The 17,628-nt window shown below is 33.5% G+C and overlaps 1 protein-coding gene across 2 annotated transcripts; it reads left to right on the plus strand.

The window, feature by feature from the left end:
• The first annotated feature begins 882 nt into the window (after window positions 1–882).
• Window positions 883–16,573, plus strand: NTS (neurotensin). Of its 2 annotated transcripts, XM_077168148.1 has the most exons (5): window positions 883–969; window positions 5,692–5,892; window positions 8,147–8,208; window positions 13,180–13,404; window positions 16,246–16,573. In XM_077168148.1, exons 2-5 carry the CDS (start codon window positions 5,820–5,822, stop codon window positions 16,396–16,398), a joined length of 513 nt encoding a protein of 170 aa, XP_077024263.1. In that variant the 5' UTR covers window positions 883–969; window positions 5,692–5,819; the 3' UTR covers window positions 16,399–16,573. The 2 variants fall into 2 exon arrangements, with proteins under 2 accessions (XP_077024263.1, XP_077024264.1); XM_077168149.1 differs by lacking the exon at window positions 883–969 and having other exon boundaries at window positions 5,646–5,892.
• The last annotated feature ends 1,055 nt before the right edge of the window (window positions 16,574–17,628 follow it).

A 17,628-nucleotide genomic window follows, 5' to 3' on the forward strand; every position in this document is an offset into this window, starting at 1 on the left:
CTCCTTGGGTGATTACAAATGATATCAGCTGTGGATATGGCTGACATGATCATGATTTAATTCTATGAAATGTCCTCATAGCAACCGACAGGCCAGCTCCTGCCCAACCAGACAAACGGGTACCATCACCTGGCCAAGTTGACATGTGAACCTCACCACGACAGCGACCATGATAACCAGCTATTGTCATAAAAAGTATGTATAATCAACTACCCAAAACCCAGTTACATAAAACAGGTCATTTCTTCCTGCTTATGTCTGTGAGTTAGCCGGGGGAGTCTGCTCTAAGCTGGGAAGCTGTGTTTCACACGGAAGGTCTGTAAATTGGCTGGGACATCTCTGCTGTATGTCTCTCTTAATTCTTGGACCATCCCAGAAAGTTCTTCACATGACAATGGCAGAAGAGCAAGAGGGCAAGCCTCATGCTGCAACCATATGGTGCTTTTATTCCTTGTGTCCTCTAACATCCCATTCGCCAAAGCCAAGGTCAGAAGAGTAGATAAATATACTATGTAATATGAAGGGGAATGAGTATTTGCAGGAAAATAATCCAATCGGTGTTCATGGAGGATCGGTGAGGAAAAAGCTCTTCAAGTTTAAAGAAAAGCCATAAGGCCAGTGTGATTGAAATACAGGGACAGAAGAAGCGAGTGGTAGGATATGATGGTAGAGAACGAGGCAGAAGCTCACTCAGGCCCCAGTAAAGAATTTGTTCTGAGCATAACAGGAAATCTTTAGAGGGTTTTAAACAAAGAATCAAAGAAGAGACTTGTATTTCTGAACCTCTACTCTGGCTACTATGTGACTGCATTGAAAGATATCAAAATTATTGGCAGGGAGATTATTCAAGCAGCTATTGTTGTAATTCAAGGAAGAGATGTTCTGGGTGTTGGAAGTGGAACAAGGAACAGAGACAGACCTGGACCTCCTGGGGGTTTTGATGCTGAAAGGGACAGAGGAGAAGTGATTGTAAGTGGCTCCTAGTCTTTTGATCTGTGCAATTCCATGAATAATGATTCCAACAACTGAGTTGGAAAGTACTTAGAAAAGGAGGATATTTTTAGAAAGATGTTTGAACAAATCAGAAGTCTTATTGCGACAGTAAATTTGCCTCATGAACTACCAATAGAGCTGCTGAGGCTGTGATTGGATCTACAATCCAGGTGGTTAGAGATACAAACTGGGCGATTATTAGTGTTCAAAGGCATGGGACTCACTGGGGATAGGATCACCAAGAAAAGATGTAAACTAAAAAAATGAAAAATAAAACAGCACCATGGAGTGTGGATAATAGAATACCATTGTGTTCTGAATTTAAACTCAAATATCTTAAGATAAAAGAAAAAGTGTTTCACCAGATCCACTCCTGGCAAATGCTATCTCAAGCATCCCTGTACTGTTTGGGGTATTGCAGGTGACATGAAAATGATCTAAGACTTTGTGACATCAAAAAAAAAAAAGAGAGAGGGGAACCTCTTTTTTGATAGAATCTCATCTCATTTTGTACTTTAGATAACTACGTTCTAATTTATAAAAGCTAAGAAGAATAAAAGGAGAAAATTGCTAAGAACATTTTTTTTTTCTGCAATGCTTTCATTTTGGTTTTGCTCAAGGGAACACAAAAATGAGGCTTATAAGGACAAGGTCCTGAGCATTACACATGGTGTGTAGGGATTTTGTGTGCATCTCAATATTTCCTTTGATATGAGAAACAAAAATCATAAGTGAGGTCAGTGGTAGCTGCAATTCGGGGCACCCTTAGTTAAATATGGCAACTCATAAGCATGTGAGTCCCAGGCAAATCATATATTGTAATTGGAGTTTAAGTTGCAATATATGTTTTGATTACAGAAGTCCGTCAGCAATTTTTCCAAGTTAATTACTTTTGAAGATGCAAGAGCAGAGGCAGGGAGAATCATAGGGAAATGAGCTGGGAATTTGCAGAGAATATGGGCAAAGCACGGATACACATAGATAAGGAAATTGGATATTTGGGTTGCATTTATCTTAATCTCCAAAGTATATGCATTTTGTCTGTGAGAGACAGTGTGAGGGTGTGGGCAGATGCACATATCTATCGCAAGCGGACATTAAGTGAACAGAAAAATCAATTGGATTTACAGAGAGATTGACATCATGTTTGTTAACATGAATCAGAGCTGCAGTTACAAACCAGAAGATTAATTGAGAGGAATGGAGTAAACTCACAATTTATCTTAAGCACTCAGCTGATGAATACACTTGACCCCAGGGACCACTTCTTAAAATGAGTTTTTCAAGTTGACTTTCCCTGTCAGAGAAGAAAAAAAAAAAAAAAACTCCCCAAAAGGCTGAGAAAACAGTATTTTTGAAAGGTGTTCTTAGAATATTAAGCTAGTGACAAAAATAAATTTTAAAGGAATGAAATTAAAGTGGAAATGTGACTGAAAGGAATGTTAGAGATGCAAGGAATATGTTAGAAATTTAAAATAATTAGTGCTTCAGTTAATTTAGGAAATACGTAATGAGTACTTATGGTTTGTAAGCCTTGAAAGAACAGGAAATGAAAGAATGAATGAGAATCTTTTTCCTTCTAGAAGTTTATGATTTAACATAAACAGTGTAAAGAAACTACAAGCTTTTAACTGGGAAACCAGGAAGAGTAAAAGTATATGAAACTAGTTCAATCTTGGAAAGGTTTACCTTCATTAGATCATAAAATACTGTCTTTAAAAAACAAGAGATGTGTCAGAAAGGAAGAAATAGGAAGGTTAAAGGAAAGGTGGAGGGCAGATTCTGGACAGAGAGCTAAATTTGAAGGTATAAAATGGCTGGAGAGCCCAAAGGTTGTTGGTGAGATGATGAAGTCTATGAGGAAGGTACAAGAAGGAATCATATGAAACTGGAAAACCATTGCTCATCTGGCAGTTCCTGAACTTCCCTATCTCCAAGTTAAACTTCCAGACTAGTCTTTCTAATTCCCAATTCTACAGAAATTTCTGCTGATTAATTTATTTTGATCAATTACCTAAATACGATCTGACTTATGTCTCAATAGAAGCTCAGAAGTCCATGTACTATAAACATGTTGCAATCAACAGGTACCCAGAAAATCCACTTGAAGCTGGCAATCCCATTGTGATCTCAAGCTGAAAAACCAACACAGGGAGTTTATCAAAGGCTCATCGAATTTTTTTTTTTTTTTTTTTTGGTATGGGCAGGAACCTGGAAACGAACCCGGGTCTCCAGCATGGCAGGCGAGAACTCTGCCTACTGGACCACCATAGCCTCCAATCAAATTTTTTAAAAGTTATTTTAAGACCTAGTTAAAAGTTAGGAAAGGATTTAAGAGTCAAAATCCTTTAGAATAAAAATAGTTTACCCATCTCCATAGAAAGTTTCCTAAAATACTGCTATTAAAAACATTACTTGGGTACTTCCTAGGGATATTTTTTTTAATGCAAATATTCATACACTGTGAATGATTTAATTGGTTTCTCGGTAGCACAGAAGTTTGGCACTGAAAAAGAAAGTGGTAAAATAGAGCAAACAAATGTCAACCAGAATTTATTTTCATCAAAATTTTACTATGACAAAATTTATACATCTTACTTTTCTCCCAAAAGACACATGCAAAAGTTTGCATCATCTATATGATTTGAATCACTTTACATTAATTGACACATTTCTCCTCAATTCTTTTATATTTCTGACATATTTAAACAAGAGTCACTTTAACAACTAATATTCATATATGCATATGCATACTAAAGCAGAATGGATTTCCATTATACCTGCCCACCTCCCCCTTTCCTAGTTAACTAAAGATATATTTTGTCAACATTTCCCTGAGCTTCATTTATAGAAGAAATTGTCGCTTAAGGAATCACACTTCCTTTTTACTATTATACTGCTATCACACATTTTAAAAGATTATTCTTTGCATTTACAACCCCAAAGCAGAGAGAACAACTGATTTAAATACCACACAAAGAGTGTATTATTTCTTGATATCTTTTTCAAGGTGGTTTAAAAGGATTCTTTCAGTGAAAGGAAAAATAACATAATCTTCTGAATTCTAATGTGAACAATTAGGTAAAAATAAAAAGCCTTTTAAACTTCAATTGCACCCCCTAATGGTAGGAAAGCAAATCTTAGACTTGTATATATTTCACAATTCTTTGCCAATCAATTTTACTTTCTATAAAATTTCCCCCTGGTGAATTAGTTCAATTCATACAATTTTTTCTGTATGTTTACAAAACAAATTAAAAGTAATGCAAATACTAGCCATTATTAAGTTCCTGAGCATTCTATTATATGAATGAGTCCTTGTTATTGGAAATAATTGTTAAATGTTTGGTGCTAAATCCTATTCTTAAATCTAAGGTAAAGAGGAAAAATTTAATCTCATACATATACCATATAATGTAAAGCAACTCTCCATAGAGTCTGGATTTTTTCTCAATCGTTACTAGATGAGTGATTTGTTTAAAAATTGAACAAATCTCAAACACTCTTACCTTTGAATATTCATATTCTTTGCAGCACCCTTTTTTCAGAGCATTCCATATATCCTGAAATACCTAATGCAACAAGAAATCTTTATTTCAAAAGGCATTTTGAGCAATTATCTTCTAAGAATCCAGAAAGAGAATGAGCGTCAATGTAACCCATGAAATATGTGAATATTCTTAGAAATGTGACTTTGGGGAATGGTCATTTTTAGGAATGTCTCCAGGCTGGAAAAACTGTTTCATTTTAATGGTGAGAAGGACACATCATAGGGAAAGAAAGTTCATGCAAAAAATGCAAAACCATTGTGAAAGAAATGATACTTTGTGAAAGAATGGCATATAACAGCAAGGGTGAATCTAAAAAATAACAGAGCAGTGTAGACATAAAAAGAGAAAAGTACCAGAAAACAGCAATCATTGAAAGAACAATGCACATTTCCACCTAACATATAAATAATTTGTAGCTGAATTTTATATACATGAAGTTGTTTTTCTAAGACATTTAACCAAAAGTCACTGTATACAATTCAGACATTCTACCAATTATCTGGGAAAAACCTGTCAATTTCTTTGGAAATAATACCCCGTATCTTAGAGTTACTATTTTTATAAATTGATTTTCTTTCCTTTCACTAAGTTCTTTGACTCAATACTTATAAGTAATTCACAGTCTTCAATGTTCCTTCTCCTTTTCCTTTGTTTATCTAAAATCTATGGAGTATATTGGTCCCCAAACCAGGAAATAGTTGTCTCGAAGTGAGTTATCAGAGAAGTAACCTAACTCTTTAAGAACTTTCAAATCTAAATAATCACTGATTTCATGCATCCTTCATGGAGATTTTGCTTAATACTAGAAATAAGAGGTCTCATGCTCCACAAAGTCAGAAGGAAAACTTCTTGGACTGGGGGAATGAGAGGAAAATGGGAAAAAGTGGTACTGACAGTTTCTTTCCAGTGTGTTCTATATGGCAGTGCTTTTGAATGACTCTTTCTGTGCGTCAGAAAGCTGGAACAGCAGAAGCAATTAGGGCAGATTGTCACTTTAACTCAAGATTCAGTCGTGGGGGAAGAGAGGGGCGGCGGAAGGACGTGGTAAAGGGGGGGAGAGGAGGGGCGAAGATGAAGGGTGGGTACGTCTGAGGAGATAATCCTTAGGTACTCATGACATCATCCTCCTGCTTATATATATATATAGGGAACGACCAGAGTATCTCATAGTTCAGTCACTCTCAAAGTCTGCTGAAGGCAAGAGGAAGCTCTAGACATAGCCCCACTTCAGTGTGCTCCTGACGTTTATGGACTTGACTTGCTAGAAGGCTGAAGATGGTGACAGGAACGAAAACCCAGCTGGTGTGCATAATCCTCCTGGCTTCCAGCTCCTGGAGTCTGTGCTCAGGTAAGCCCACCTGCGTTTCACAGTTCTCCAAAGTGCTTTCTTTTCCTTTTTTTGCAATGTGTTAAGGCATATTAATGTCTCCAGGGAGGAGAGTTTCCCCTTTATCCTGGACTTGCTTTTTATGATAGAAACTCTGAATATTTCTTTCTCTGTCTTTATGAATATAGGAACTGAGAGATTTATTTTCCCTCTTTCAATCTGTAAAGAAATAAAATGATTTAAATGAAACATTGTATGCCCCCTTTGAAATGTAGCCACTAGAGAAAAAAAATCCTAACACTTAAATTAGGCTGCTCATTATCTAATGAGAAGACATACTTGGTACCTGTCAGTGTAAGCAGAGACTCATCATTAAAATCACTTCCATTCAAAATGCTTTACTCTCATCCTCAGTCATTCTCTTAGGAAACAGGGGCTTCTCTGTCCCTCACTAACTGTTCCTAAATTATATTTTAACTCTGTGTTAAGATAATAAATAAAGTGAAAATTGATGTTTAGTGAATAAATGAATGAAGCAATATTTGTAGAAAATTATTTCTAGCCAAGTAGGAAAATATTTCAAGTCTTTTATGAGAATACATGCTTATACAATCTGTTTATATGACAAATAGGCATCTTATTTAATTCTTCTTTTTTTTTTTTTTGCATGCCATGTAAGTTGCTGAAAAATATAAGGACAAAATTGATGTTCTTATATTAGTGGAAATACTTTGGTTTTATTGTGTTTTGCATGTGTTAATTGAGAAGAAGCTATATATTGCTAAACATCCACAGTAACTCATCTTGATAATAAGATATAACTTCAAAACTCGAACATAAAATGTTATCATAATTGCAATGTGTTTCAACTAATGTTTGAGAAAAAAATTGAATGATTACATACTTAAAAAAAAACAACGTAACCTGTTTTATTTTTATACATTATAAGTATGACGTTGAAAAACTTAATTCAAACCTATGCTGATTTTATTTAAATAATTAAATTAAATCTAGCAGAAGTTATAAATGTGATTTATGCCAAAAATTTCCAATTTCTTTTAAACATTAAGAAAAAAGTGTAAATTTTTTAATTTTGGAAATCTTTTATGAAACTGAATATCAATTTGTCTACATTCTAATTTTACCCAATAGTTACAGAGAGTAAACTATATTACAGTATGTGAGAAAAACCTACTTATTGAATAAATGCTCTGTCTATTAGCTCTTGAAACTACTTGCTGTGAAAAGCCAAAGGTTATGGGGATTTCAGTATACATTGTTGATAAAAGACTTGTATAATTTGTCATTCCTCTTGAAAAATAGAGTGGGTCTCTATCAGACAGGGGGCAAATATCTCAAACATAATTTTGTTACTAGATAAAATTTACCAAATGTTTTCTCTAACATAACATTTCTTCTTAACAAGAGTGTTTAGTACAAGAAAAGAGTCCTTTTAACTACTCCTTTGTTTTCTGACATTGATCAGTAAGGATGAATTAAGCCACTTAATTCTATATATGTTGTTCTATAATTTTCTGTTATACCTTATAGTATTTTCTAAATCTTTCCTTTTTTTCATATTCATTAGTGGAAACTTGGAGTGGATATTCTAAAGAATGCAGAAATCCATTTTCACCTCTGTTGGACATGTGTTAATGGACAGCTCCAGTTTTTCTTAAACAATTTCCTTAATTGTCTGCAATAAAATTGCTGTTAAGTGTATCTAATTCTATATTCTTATTTAAAGCTATCCTTTCAGAGTGTTTTGCAAAATAGCATATCAAGTTAAATAAATATCAGTATCTCTCTTATTCTAAAATTATCAATAAGCAATGCCTTTTGGATTTGACTTTAAAAAGTAATACACCTTTGCATTACTTTAAAAATATAACAATATACATGTTTTCTGAATTTGCAAGCTATTGCTAATTTAAATCAATTAGTATAGAATGCTTGATAAAAATTTCTGTATTCAATATATGCAGTTTTATTTTCCTACTGAGATTGAGAAATGAAACAAAACCAAATCATCAGTAGCTCTTTTGGCAAATAACCTAGTGTTTATTTTCTTAGATGCACTTCTATTATTCTAAATGCCTATTAGCATAAAATAAAACTGTTTTCTGAATACTCTTCTAAGGAAACTAAAAGCATAGGAAAGTCAATAAATTTGTAAGACTAATTTTTTTCTGAGCTTTATCTAAAATATGTTGGATGAAATGTATTTATATCATATGTGATTATATACTAAACATGTGTTTTTAATTTTACTCAGATTCAGAAGAGGAAATGAAAGTGTTAGAAGAAGATTTATTAACCAATATGCATACATCAAAGGTAACGTTTTCTTTTCTTTAGCCAAGATTTGAAGAACATATGAACTTTCATTATAAACATGGTGCTCTTTTCCCATAATAATAACTTCCAGTCAAGAGTGAGAAGTTCACTGGTAGTCATTTCCTTTTTCTGGAAACTTTTCCTAGAGTTCAAACGAATTAAAGGTGTTGATATGGTAGAGAAGGAAACTAAAGTGACTGTTACTCAGTATATGACAACTTTAATTAAATAGTACCATATTATTTATTGGACATGTAATGTATTTAAAGAAAACTTGTTTTCATCCTTATTACATTATGCTGATGAAAGGTATATTAGCCTTAAGTTAAATAAAGAAATAAAAATTAACTGACCTTTTTGCTTTTTTTATTGTACTTGAGAAGAACAAAACAGGTTCCTAATTAAAAATGAAAGTTCTTTTCAACCCAGGAAGGAAATATAGTAAAATGGAAAGAGGAATGGACTGACCAACAAGAGCCTTGAGATTTAATCCTGCAGTTGTGACTTATGAATTCTTTGATCTGAAATAAGTGGATTAGTTATCATTAACTGCCTTTATTTCCCTATTTTTAAATATAGCAGTTGGAGTTCATGATGTTTTAGACATTAACAGTTTTATAATGTCTTTAAATTATTAACCTTTATTGTTTACTATCTATCTATATTTGCTCATTATTCTGGTTGAACCAAATAAAACTTTGTATCTGACCCCTATTACTCCTCACTTTGGGTCTTGAAAGCAAGGATTTGGAGTCTTAAACTATACCTAGGAATAAATCTTATTCAGAATATACCCATTTACAAGGCTACAACACAATATTAACTTACCTGAGTGAGTCAGTCTTTGTGTGTCTAAATGTAGGGTCAAGGCACAGGTTTCCCACCAAATATAGCTCTCAAAGGAGAAAAAAATGATGTTCGGTTGAAGTAATCACCTGGTGCAATACTGTGATAGCATTGTTGTACCAAGGCTGAGGACCCAACAGATGTTACAACTCCAATTTTTTAATTTACTCGATGGCGAAATTCCTTCTTAGAAGTAATGTTTGCAAAACTATTGATCCAAGGAATGAATTTTTGTAAACACTGAATGAGATGATCTCCAAAGAGTTTTCTAAGCAGCATTACAGAATCCCATTGACTAGGGTTGTCATGGCAGAAAATTCAATTCATGTCTGGATAAACCATATTCAAGGGATGAATTAGAAAGGTTTCCAAACCAGTTGAAGTTAAACTACACTAATCTCTGAAATCTTAAGAGTTCTTGATTCTATGAAATACACCTTTGTTGGATAAAATTAAATCCATTAGAGCTCTGGACCGGTCGAGTTTGACTTACGGTTTTCTATCTTTAAGTAATCATCAACTTTCTACCCTCCTTATCTGTGAAATGCCACAATGCAAAGAGTGGCAATGCCTATATTCAGAATATCTGCAACTGTGTCCCTAATCAAAAAGCCCCAATGTAGAATTTGGTATTGCCATAGAGGAAAGTTTTACTTTGGTTATTATGTAATACCAGGGTGGGGGTGGGGGGCAAAGAAACAAAACACGAGTATGAGAATTAAAGAATTTAATGTCTAGCACAGCGCAGACATCATGTAAGTAGAAGAAGAGGTGCCTGCAGGCAGCACTGTTGTAGATTGGAGGGAAAACAGCTTTAGAAATAACCCTTTTGCTTTTCACATTAGAAAAAGTCCTCAGTGGTGACTTACCCTTTTTAAAATTGCAGGTAATAGCTGCAGAAAATTTGTTGATATCTTAATCAAACTAGAAGAAGAGAAATATTCAGAGTAATTTTTCTGCCACTCTGTCATCTTTAGGACTAGGTAAAATAATAGGCCAAATAGTATCTGAATAGAAGCACCTTTTTTCTGAGAAACTTTAACTTACTAATTCTGAGTATTGAGACATTAAACAAAAAATCAACCTTCAATAATATAAACTTTGTCTCAATATTAAATTTTACAAGGAAAGCTACAGTTATCTAAATATTGTCGTACACATAGCTGTAAAGTGTACATTTCTGTATTTTTAGCCATCTTGTGAAATAATGAAAAAATACTTGTCTCCCATCATAAAATTTGCAGTATTATATTCCTCTTCTGAAGATATGGTAAATACAAACAGCACTACCAATTTTGGCATATAATCTGGGCCTAGTAAATTATGAGCTTAATGTAATAAATTTCCATTTTATGATCAAATTAATCTAGCACTTATTTTCTCTAAGCAAGCAATCTGCTAGTTATTCCTTTATACTACAAACCATGTAGTTAATTTTAACACATGTAGTTGTAACAATAAAAAATATTCACTAATCCAGATAAAACTGGTATTAAAGTCTGTTGTCATGCTTATTTGTTTGTCTATTAGGTAGCAGCCGGTGATTACTTTGCACGTTTTAATGCATGTGTTCTATTGTAAAATCTATCATGCTTTCAGTGTGGGGACAGGTGAATACTGTCATATGGATGAAATACTAGATGAGGACTAGAATGGGGTGGAGGAATGCTACCTTTTTGGACTCAGAGCTAAAGAAAGCTAAATGATGATCTCTTCCTTTCAGACATGCTGGAGATTGCAAATTTTTGCTTAGTTTTTCATTTTGTGTTTTGTTTTTTTTATTTATAGCATTTTCAGACATGCAGAATTTCCCTGATCGTGAATCTTGTCATTCCTTTTCCTTTCTTGTTCTTTCATCCAGAAGAGTTGATTTCCTTTCTACCCTGGGATCTTCATTTCACACTTGCTGTTCTCAGAACTTCCTTTTCCCATTCATTTTGCAGGACATTTAGCAAGACTGAATTATAGTATCCTTTTTCCTTAAGGCAGATGATGAACCACAATACACCTTGGATTAAGATTTTTATACATTAAAGACTTAAAATCCTGCGTATATATCATGTTTTTCTAAAGCCAGAATGTCAGAAATATTAATTACATGTAATCTTACATTCCATGACAGATCACCATTATCAACATTTGGTGCTTCTTATCTTTCCAGCTTGCTCTCATTTCTCTTTCCCTTGCCCAAACACACTTAAGAATAGAATAATAGGATCACAGAATTTTAGAATCTAAATAGGGCTTTGAAAATGTTTTTTTAATTTTCAAAGTCATAGACATATTTCCATTTGCAGGTATAAATGGATTGATACTATTGTATTTAATTGAGTCCATAGTTTCAGAATTTATTTTGATTTAATCTTTCAATTGTACTGGAAATATTGTGTTGAATACTTTTGTACTTACAGATTTGCCTATCCTTTAGGGGAAAAATCTTAATGAAAGACCATGCACATTTGCAATTTTATTAAATATTGCCAAAACACCCTTCAGGAAGATGATACCAATTTTCACTCAGATAAACTAACATTTAGGGGAGGTTAACCTATTTTCCTACATCCTGGTCATCACCAAGCATGCTTGTTCTTGTTAAACCCTTCCAATCTGATGACAGCAAAGTTGGACACTCGTTTACATATTCATTTGATATGTTTATTTTTGGTGATTGATTCTGTGTCCTGCCTTACTAATGTCATTTATCCAACATTCAAAAAAAATTTTTTTAATTGGGGTAGTTATTGTATTTTTTTGGTGGCGCACTCACCCCGTTGTTAAGGATACTGATATTTTGTGGCAGATTTTCTTACACAGCTTGCTTTTGGTTTTAGTTCAATTCTGTCATATTTCCACAGAGATACTTTAAAAATTTATATAATTATAGTTCTTTCTCTTCATGGTTTCTGTGTTGGATATCTGCTGTATAATATCTCTCCCAACTTAAAGATTTGTAAAATAAGTTTTCCTATGTCTTTTGACACTACTTTATTTTTATTCATATTTAACCCATCTGGATATTGTTTGGCTATATGATAGCAGAAGAGTTATAATTAGATTCACATCCAGATTCTTCCATAACCAACTGTCCCAAAGGATATGAAATGCAACTTTTCATATGAAATTTTTGGACATTATATCCTCTCCTATTGGTTTTATACATTTTTCTCTGTTCCATTAGTTCGCTTTTTTGATTACTGTAGCTTTGAATGCATTTTAATATTTGACAAATACCTCCTCATTGCATTTTTATTTTTCAAAATTTTCTTTATTATCCTCACATATTTATCCTTCAGGATTGACTTTATAATCATTTTACCAAATCCCCTCATCCAACTTCTTCTAGCCTCTTCATATCTCTCAAACTGGAACACTGGTTTGCAATTGCATTCATTTAGAAAGTAAATCAGAAAGAATTGACACCCAATATTATTGTTATGGAGGTTTCCCAACACATCTCTGTTCATAAAAATCTATTTTTTATGTCCTTCAGGAAAGATTTATGCTCTCCTTAGACTATTTCCTTTGAATTTCTATTAATTTTTCTTTAGTGTTCCCCATTTAGTTTCTCCTCTCTGCTTATGTTTTCTCAGTAATTATTCGTAACATGTAGGAAAATTGTTGATTACAGTTATCATGACATCAAATAAGATATTATTAGACAAATATGGTGACCCACAAAATATTCTAAATAAATAAAATGATCAGGTGGAAGCTGTCCTCATCCCACTGCAGTTGTCCACTTCTAGTAATATCATTTTTGTTGCACCATCAACACTAAGCTGCAATGTTAAAAAGAGGGAGTGTATTTTTTTGGAGTTTTAATATTTTGTCAGTGCTATATACAAATATATTTATATTTATATATTGTTATTGATTTATTTTTATTTTCTTCTTTCTCTGCTTTGTGTGAAAATGTGTGTATAATTTTATTGCATTCTACTTAGTATATGAAATGTGGGACTGGCACTATTCAACTTTGTGGCATGAAGTTATTAAATTAATAACATTGTATTTATTGGGCTAAGTGAGAGTAGCAAATAGACTTAAAATATATAGTTTAATATGATGGAAATTTATTACTTCTTTGACACAAATTTTAATTGATTGTTTTCCTCTATATTTCAGATCAGTAAAGCAAGTGTCCCCTCTTGGAAAATGACCCTGCTCAATGTTTGCAGTCTTGTGAATAACCTGAACAGCCAAGCTGAGGGAACGGGAGAAATTCGTGAGGAGGAGCTTTTTGCAAGAAGGAAATTTCCCGCTGCTTTAGACGGCTTTAGCTTGGAAGCAATGTTGACAATATACCAGCTCCAAAAAATATGTCACAGCAGAGCCTTTCAACACTGGGAGGTAAATCAAAAACAAAATATGACTACAATTGTGGCTGTACTGGTTTAGTTTTCATTTGTATAGATTTTTTTCATTCTGATAATAATGATAACAGGATAACTTACATATATTAGTGAAGAATAAGCCATGTGTTGTGGTTAATATTCTTTCAAAGTATCTTTCAAGTATTTGGAGTTTAACAAAACATTTTTTCTTCAATTTCAAAGTCAGGGGTGGGGGTGGAGATAAGGCAGATTTGATCCACATGCTTTTAATGTCCTTAAGCGGATGGCACACTTAGGCAGATTTTGCTGTTGTTTATTGATAATGGTGTGTCTAAGAAATTTAAGTGATTCAGCATATTTTCTTAGAAACATAAAGTGAGATTGTTCATTTGTAAACAAGTGCAAAGCAAAAAATGCCCCAGGTGGATTTGAATATATTGGCAAATAAAATCTAAATGACAGGGTTAGATGTAGGTATGGCTCCTATATTTACCTATTTCAATTGAGTGTGGATTTCAGGCAACCTTACATGCTGAACCAGGTCACCATGTGGATTCCATCATGCATATTAACAATAAAATAATAGATGAATCAGTTGTATTAAATAGTAGCCTAGTCACTCACCACCTTAGATTTGAGAAGGTTTGCTTGGAAAATTTCACAAACATTCAAATGATGAGATTTATCTTATAATTATTTAGTATCCAGAGCCAGCTACTTAGACCCAGAAGCCTTTTTGAAAGCAACTGACCAAGCTGCCCTGGTTCATAAAATCTAATGTTGCAGCCTTAAATGTATGAATAAGCAGAGTAAGGAGAGTTATCAGAACATTCTACCACTGCCCTGATGAATATCTGTAGCCACTAAAGTTATGCTTATCCATATCTCAATTGTGGTGGCCATCGAGGTATTCTGAAACAGGTGTTTCAACTATTTTCTCCCTTGGGCACACACTTTAAATACTCACAAATAAGATATCATCCCATAAGTGTATCCAGAGTTATGTTCAGATCTCTGTGGACTAACTCTAAATCCATTCCCTTCTCTCCCACTGAAGAAAATCAGCAAATATGATATTATTTATAATAGCATATTATTATTAATAATAAGTGCTAACTTATATTTAATAGGATAAATGTTCGCAAAATTTAGCAATTTAATGATTATTAGTAATCATTACTAATACAATGTCTTTACAATTTATTGTCCTAATTGTACTATGCTGTTCTAAAAGATAAAATAGAGTTTTGGAAAGATATGGAAAAATGTTGAAGCTAAAAAGGGGAATAAGTGGAAACAAAATTAAAATGCTTCAAAGAAGAAAATATTAAATCCCTTGCATTTTCTTGAGGGGAAACATTTCTTTCAGATTAACTTCTGAGAGAAATTTGTTTAATGTTTCATATTCTGAGCTTGCACCAACATCGGAGATATGAGGGCGCCTCCCTGCTAGTAGAGCACTCTCTGTGACTGACTACCATGGGGATGTTTTGTGACAAAGAGGAAATGCACAGCAGCATTTCTAATGTTTATTCCAACTTGTAAAGAAAACGATATTTTTAAGATGAAAAACTATAAAGGCAATTTTAATTTTACTTGCTGGACTACTCATCCTTTATTTTCAATTCCAGCTAATGACTGAGGCTTTAAAATATTGCTCAGGTCAGTAAAACATTAAAAATAAAAATTTTGACAAAGAGATATGCCAATGGTATGCTATTTATCAAAAAAAGCCTTAATACATTATTATGCAGACAACTTGCACAAAAGATTGGAACTTTTGCTATTTTAGGTATTATTGAGTGATTTAAAAATAATATTCAGAGCATAGTTCAAGTAATTATAGACTGTGTGCCAAGAAACTGATGATTAAGAAATCAGATTTTCTGACAGTAAGTATTTTCTTCTTCACTGAAAATTAATAACTATGGGCTGAACTAAAGTCCTTAGTGATATGATTTAATGTATATGCATAATTTAAAATGTATTTAGTCTGCTGTCAGTATCAGTTACAGTGATTCCAAAGTTCAGAAGGTAATCACAAATATGAACTAAAGTGAGCACTACTTTTTTTAAAATTTCTTGCAAATCATGTGTAAAATTATTTAAAAAGTTCTTAAATATTTTATGTTAGCTGAAATGTTTAAATCAGATCACTATTATTAGAAAAAGGTGCTCAGAACTAATTTTAGAATGGTCCATATTCAATAGACTATTAGGCGAGATTCTAAAGGAAGATAAACTCTCTTGAGTTCTTCATTCCAAAGTTGCCTTTCACCATTACAGGAATGTATTAGCACCCAACCTGAAAAGATATTTATCTTTAAATAGAAATTCCCCATGCATTTGTTTTATACAGTAGCTGAGTAAGTTAGGCAGAGCAGGCATTCATCTATGATTGAGAAATGGATCTTTGAAATGACCTTCAAGTGAAGTCAGTAATTAACTTAACTGAATGGATAGTCCTGCTTTGAAGCTAAATTTGGCTTGCTAAATTCACAACTCTGGAATTCTGGTGATTTACCACATATGTACATACCACTTAGGATCCTCCACCAGAGTTGAAGATTATTCAGCCAGTGTAACACTCAAAGTTCTTTTTGATGGGGGACAAAACATGGCTAGCCTGGTGAGCTAGGGACACTACTGAATGGAGAATCAAAGGATCATGTCCTCATCCTATCATAGTCACTTGTTAGCCATCTGTCCTACAAAACACTAAATTTCTTTCAAGCTCATATGGCTTATCTGTATACACCTTGCTATCTGAAACTCAAATAAGATAAAATGTAGAAAAATACTCTGAAACTGAAGACCTTATGCCTTAAGGATCATCTGTATACTTTCTATCTTGCAGCTAATTCAGGAAGAGTTTCTTGATAATAGAAATGACAAAAATGAGAAGGAAGAAGTTATAAAGAGAAAAATTCCTTACATTCTGAAACGGCAGCTATATGAGAATAAACCGAGAAGACCCTACATACTCAAAAGAGGTTCTTACTACTACTGACAGGATTACTCCTATTTAATTTACATGTGATTGTGATTTGTGATACTTTATCAAATTACATTTGTGTGGAACTATGGCAGAAGACAGTAATTTTGCTTCTTCAATAATTGTGATTTATTGGATGTGATTTTTCTATATTACATATAAATTGGACTAAATGTTTTTCAAAAAGCTAGATGTTGTGCATGATGTGGTATGTTTACTTAGTGTAAGTAATAATTAAGATACATATAGCACATTTTGTAATTTTGCAAAACACTTTATGGGTTATTTGAACAAAAAATGTTTTATACCAAATTATGAGATAATGACAAAATTCAAAAGCAAGTCAACTCACATATCATTAGCCAAAAGCAAAGTAATGGTACTTCTTATTATTCACCTGAATGTTTTATTGAATTGAGAGAAATGCACTCTCTCTTCCACTCTCTCATTCATTGTGAATCTCAGATATGGACTAGATAATAGTGGTAAAAGAGGACACACTTAATAGATGAGCTATTGTTAATTTCGTCTATTTTTGTGAATGATCGTCAACTACATTTGTTTCCTGTCAATGAACTTACTAGCTAATAAAGGTAAATAAGCCATCAGAACCATGTTTCTCTGCAAATTTACTTCTGCTGGAAGAGTTACTTTTCATTGACTTCCCCTTTTTTGCATTCTGAGGAAGTAACTGATAACTTTACTTTCTATTTCACTGAGACATTTGTGTGGCTAATATTTTTCCCAGTTGGAAGGGAAGTAACACCAATACTTGAAATGACCCCACTTAAATTTCCACTAAGATCATATTTATGGTCTCATAGGTGCTTACAGCACTTACATTCCACTATTGGTGGCTTCTTCGACTCTTGTTCTTATCATGGTCTAGGAAAGACAATTCCTTGAAGTGCTGTACCTCAGTCAGTAGCCATCTATGGAGGAAAAAGTCAGGGTTCCAGATGTTCTAGAATTAAAAGGCTTTTAGAACTCCATGTCCTCTTAATGAAATCACCCCACCCCTGGACTTAGCACCACTCACAGTAAGATTTAACAGGATCCAACGGACCTCTGAGTTTTCCTGGTAAAATCCCACAGCCACCACCCTGCCATTTTTCACCATCCCATAAGCTTCAACATTAAAAAGTGTCCATGGTACTGACCCTAAAAAGAAAACTATTTCTTAGTGGGTAAGTGTGGGAGCCCTGGAGTCAGATTGCTCAAATTCAGATTTCAGGCCACTACTCA

This window comes from Tamandua tetradactyla, chromosome 7, assembly GCF_023851605.1.
Source record: "Tamandua tetradactyla isolate mTamTet1 chromosome 7, mTamTet1.pri, whole genome shotgun sequence".
In the NCBI taxonomy this organism is placed as follows: Eukaryota; Metazoa; Chordata; class Mammalia; order Pilosa; family Myrmecophagidae; genus Tamandua; species Tamandua tetradactyla.

What these genes read in the sequence shown, in the direction of transcription:
- NTS (XM_077168148.1), top strand. Translation starts at nt 5,820, where the DNA reads ATGGTGACAGGAACGAAAACCCAGCTGGTGTGCATAATCCTCCTGGCT. An exon ending in CTCCTGGAGTCTGTGCTCAG is followed by an intron (nt 5,893 to 8,146) that starts GTAAGCCCACCT and finishes AATTTTACTCAG; the next exon opens with ATTCAGAAGAGGAAATGAAA. An exon ending in CCAATATGCATACATCAAAG is followed by an intron (nt 8,209 to 13,179) that starts GTAACGTTTTCT and finishes TCTATATTTCAG; the next exon opens with ATCAGTAAAGCAAGTGTCCC.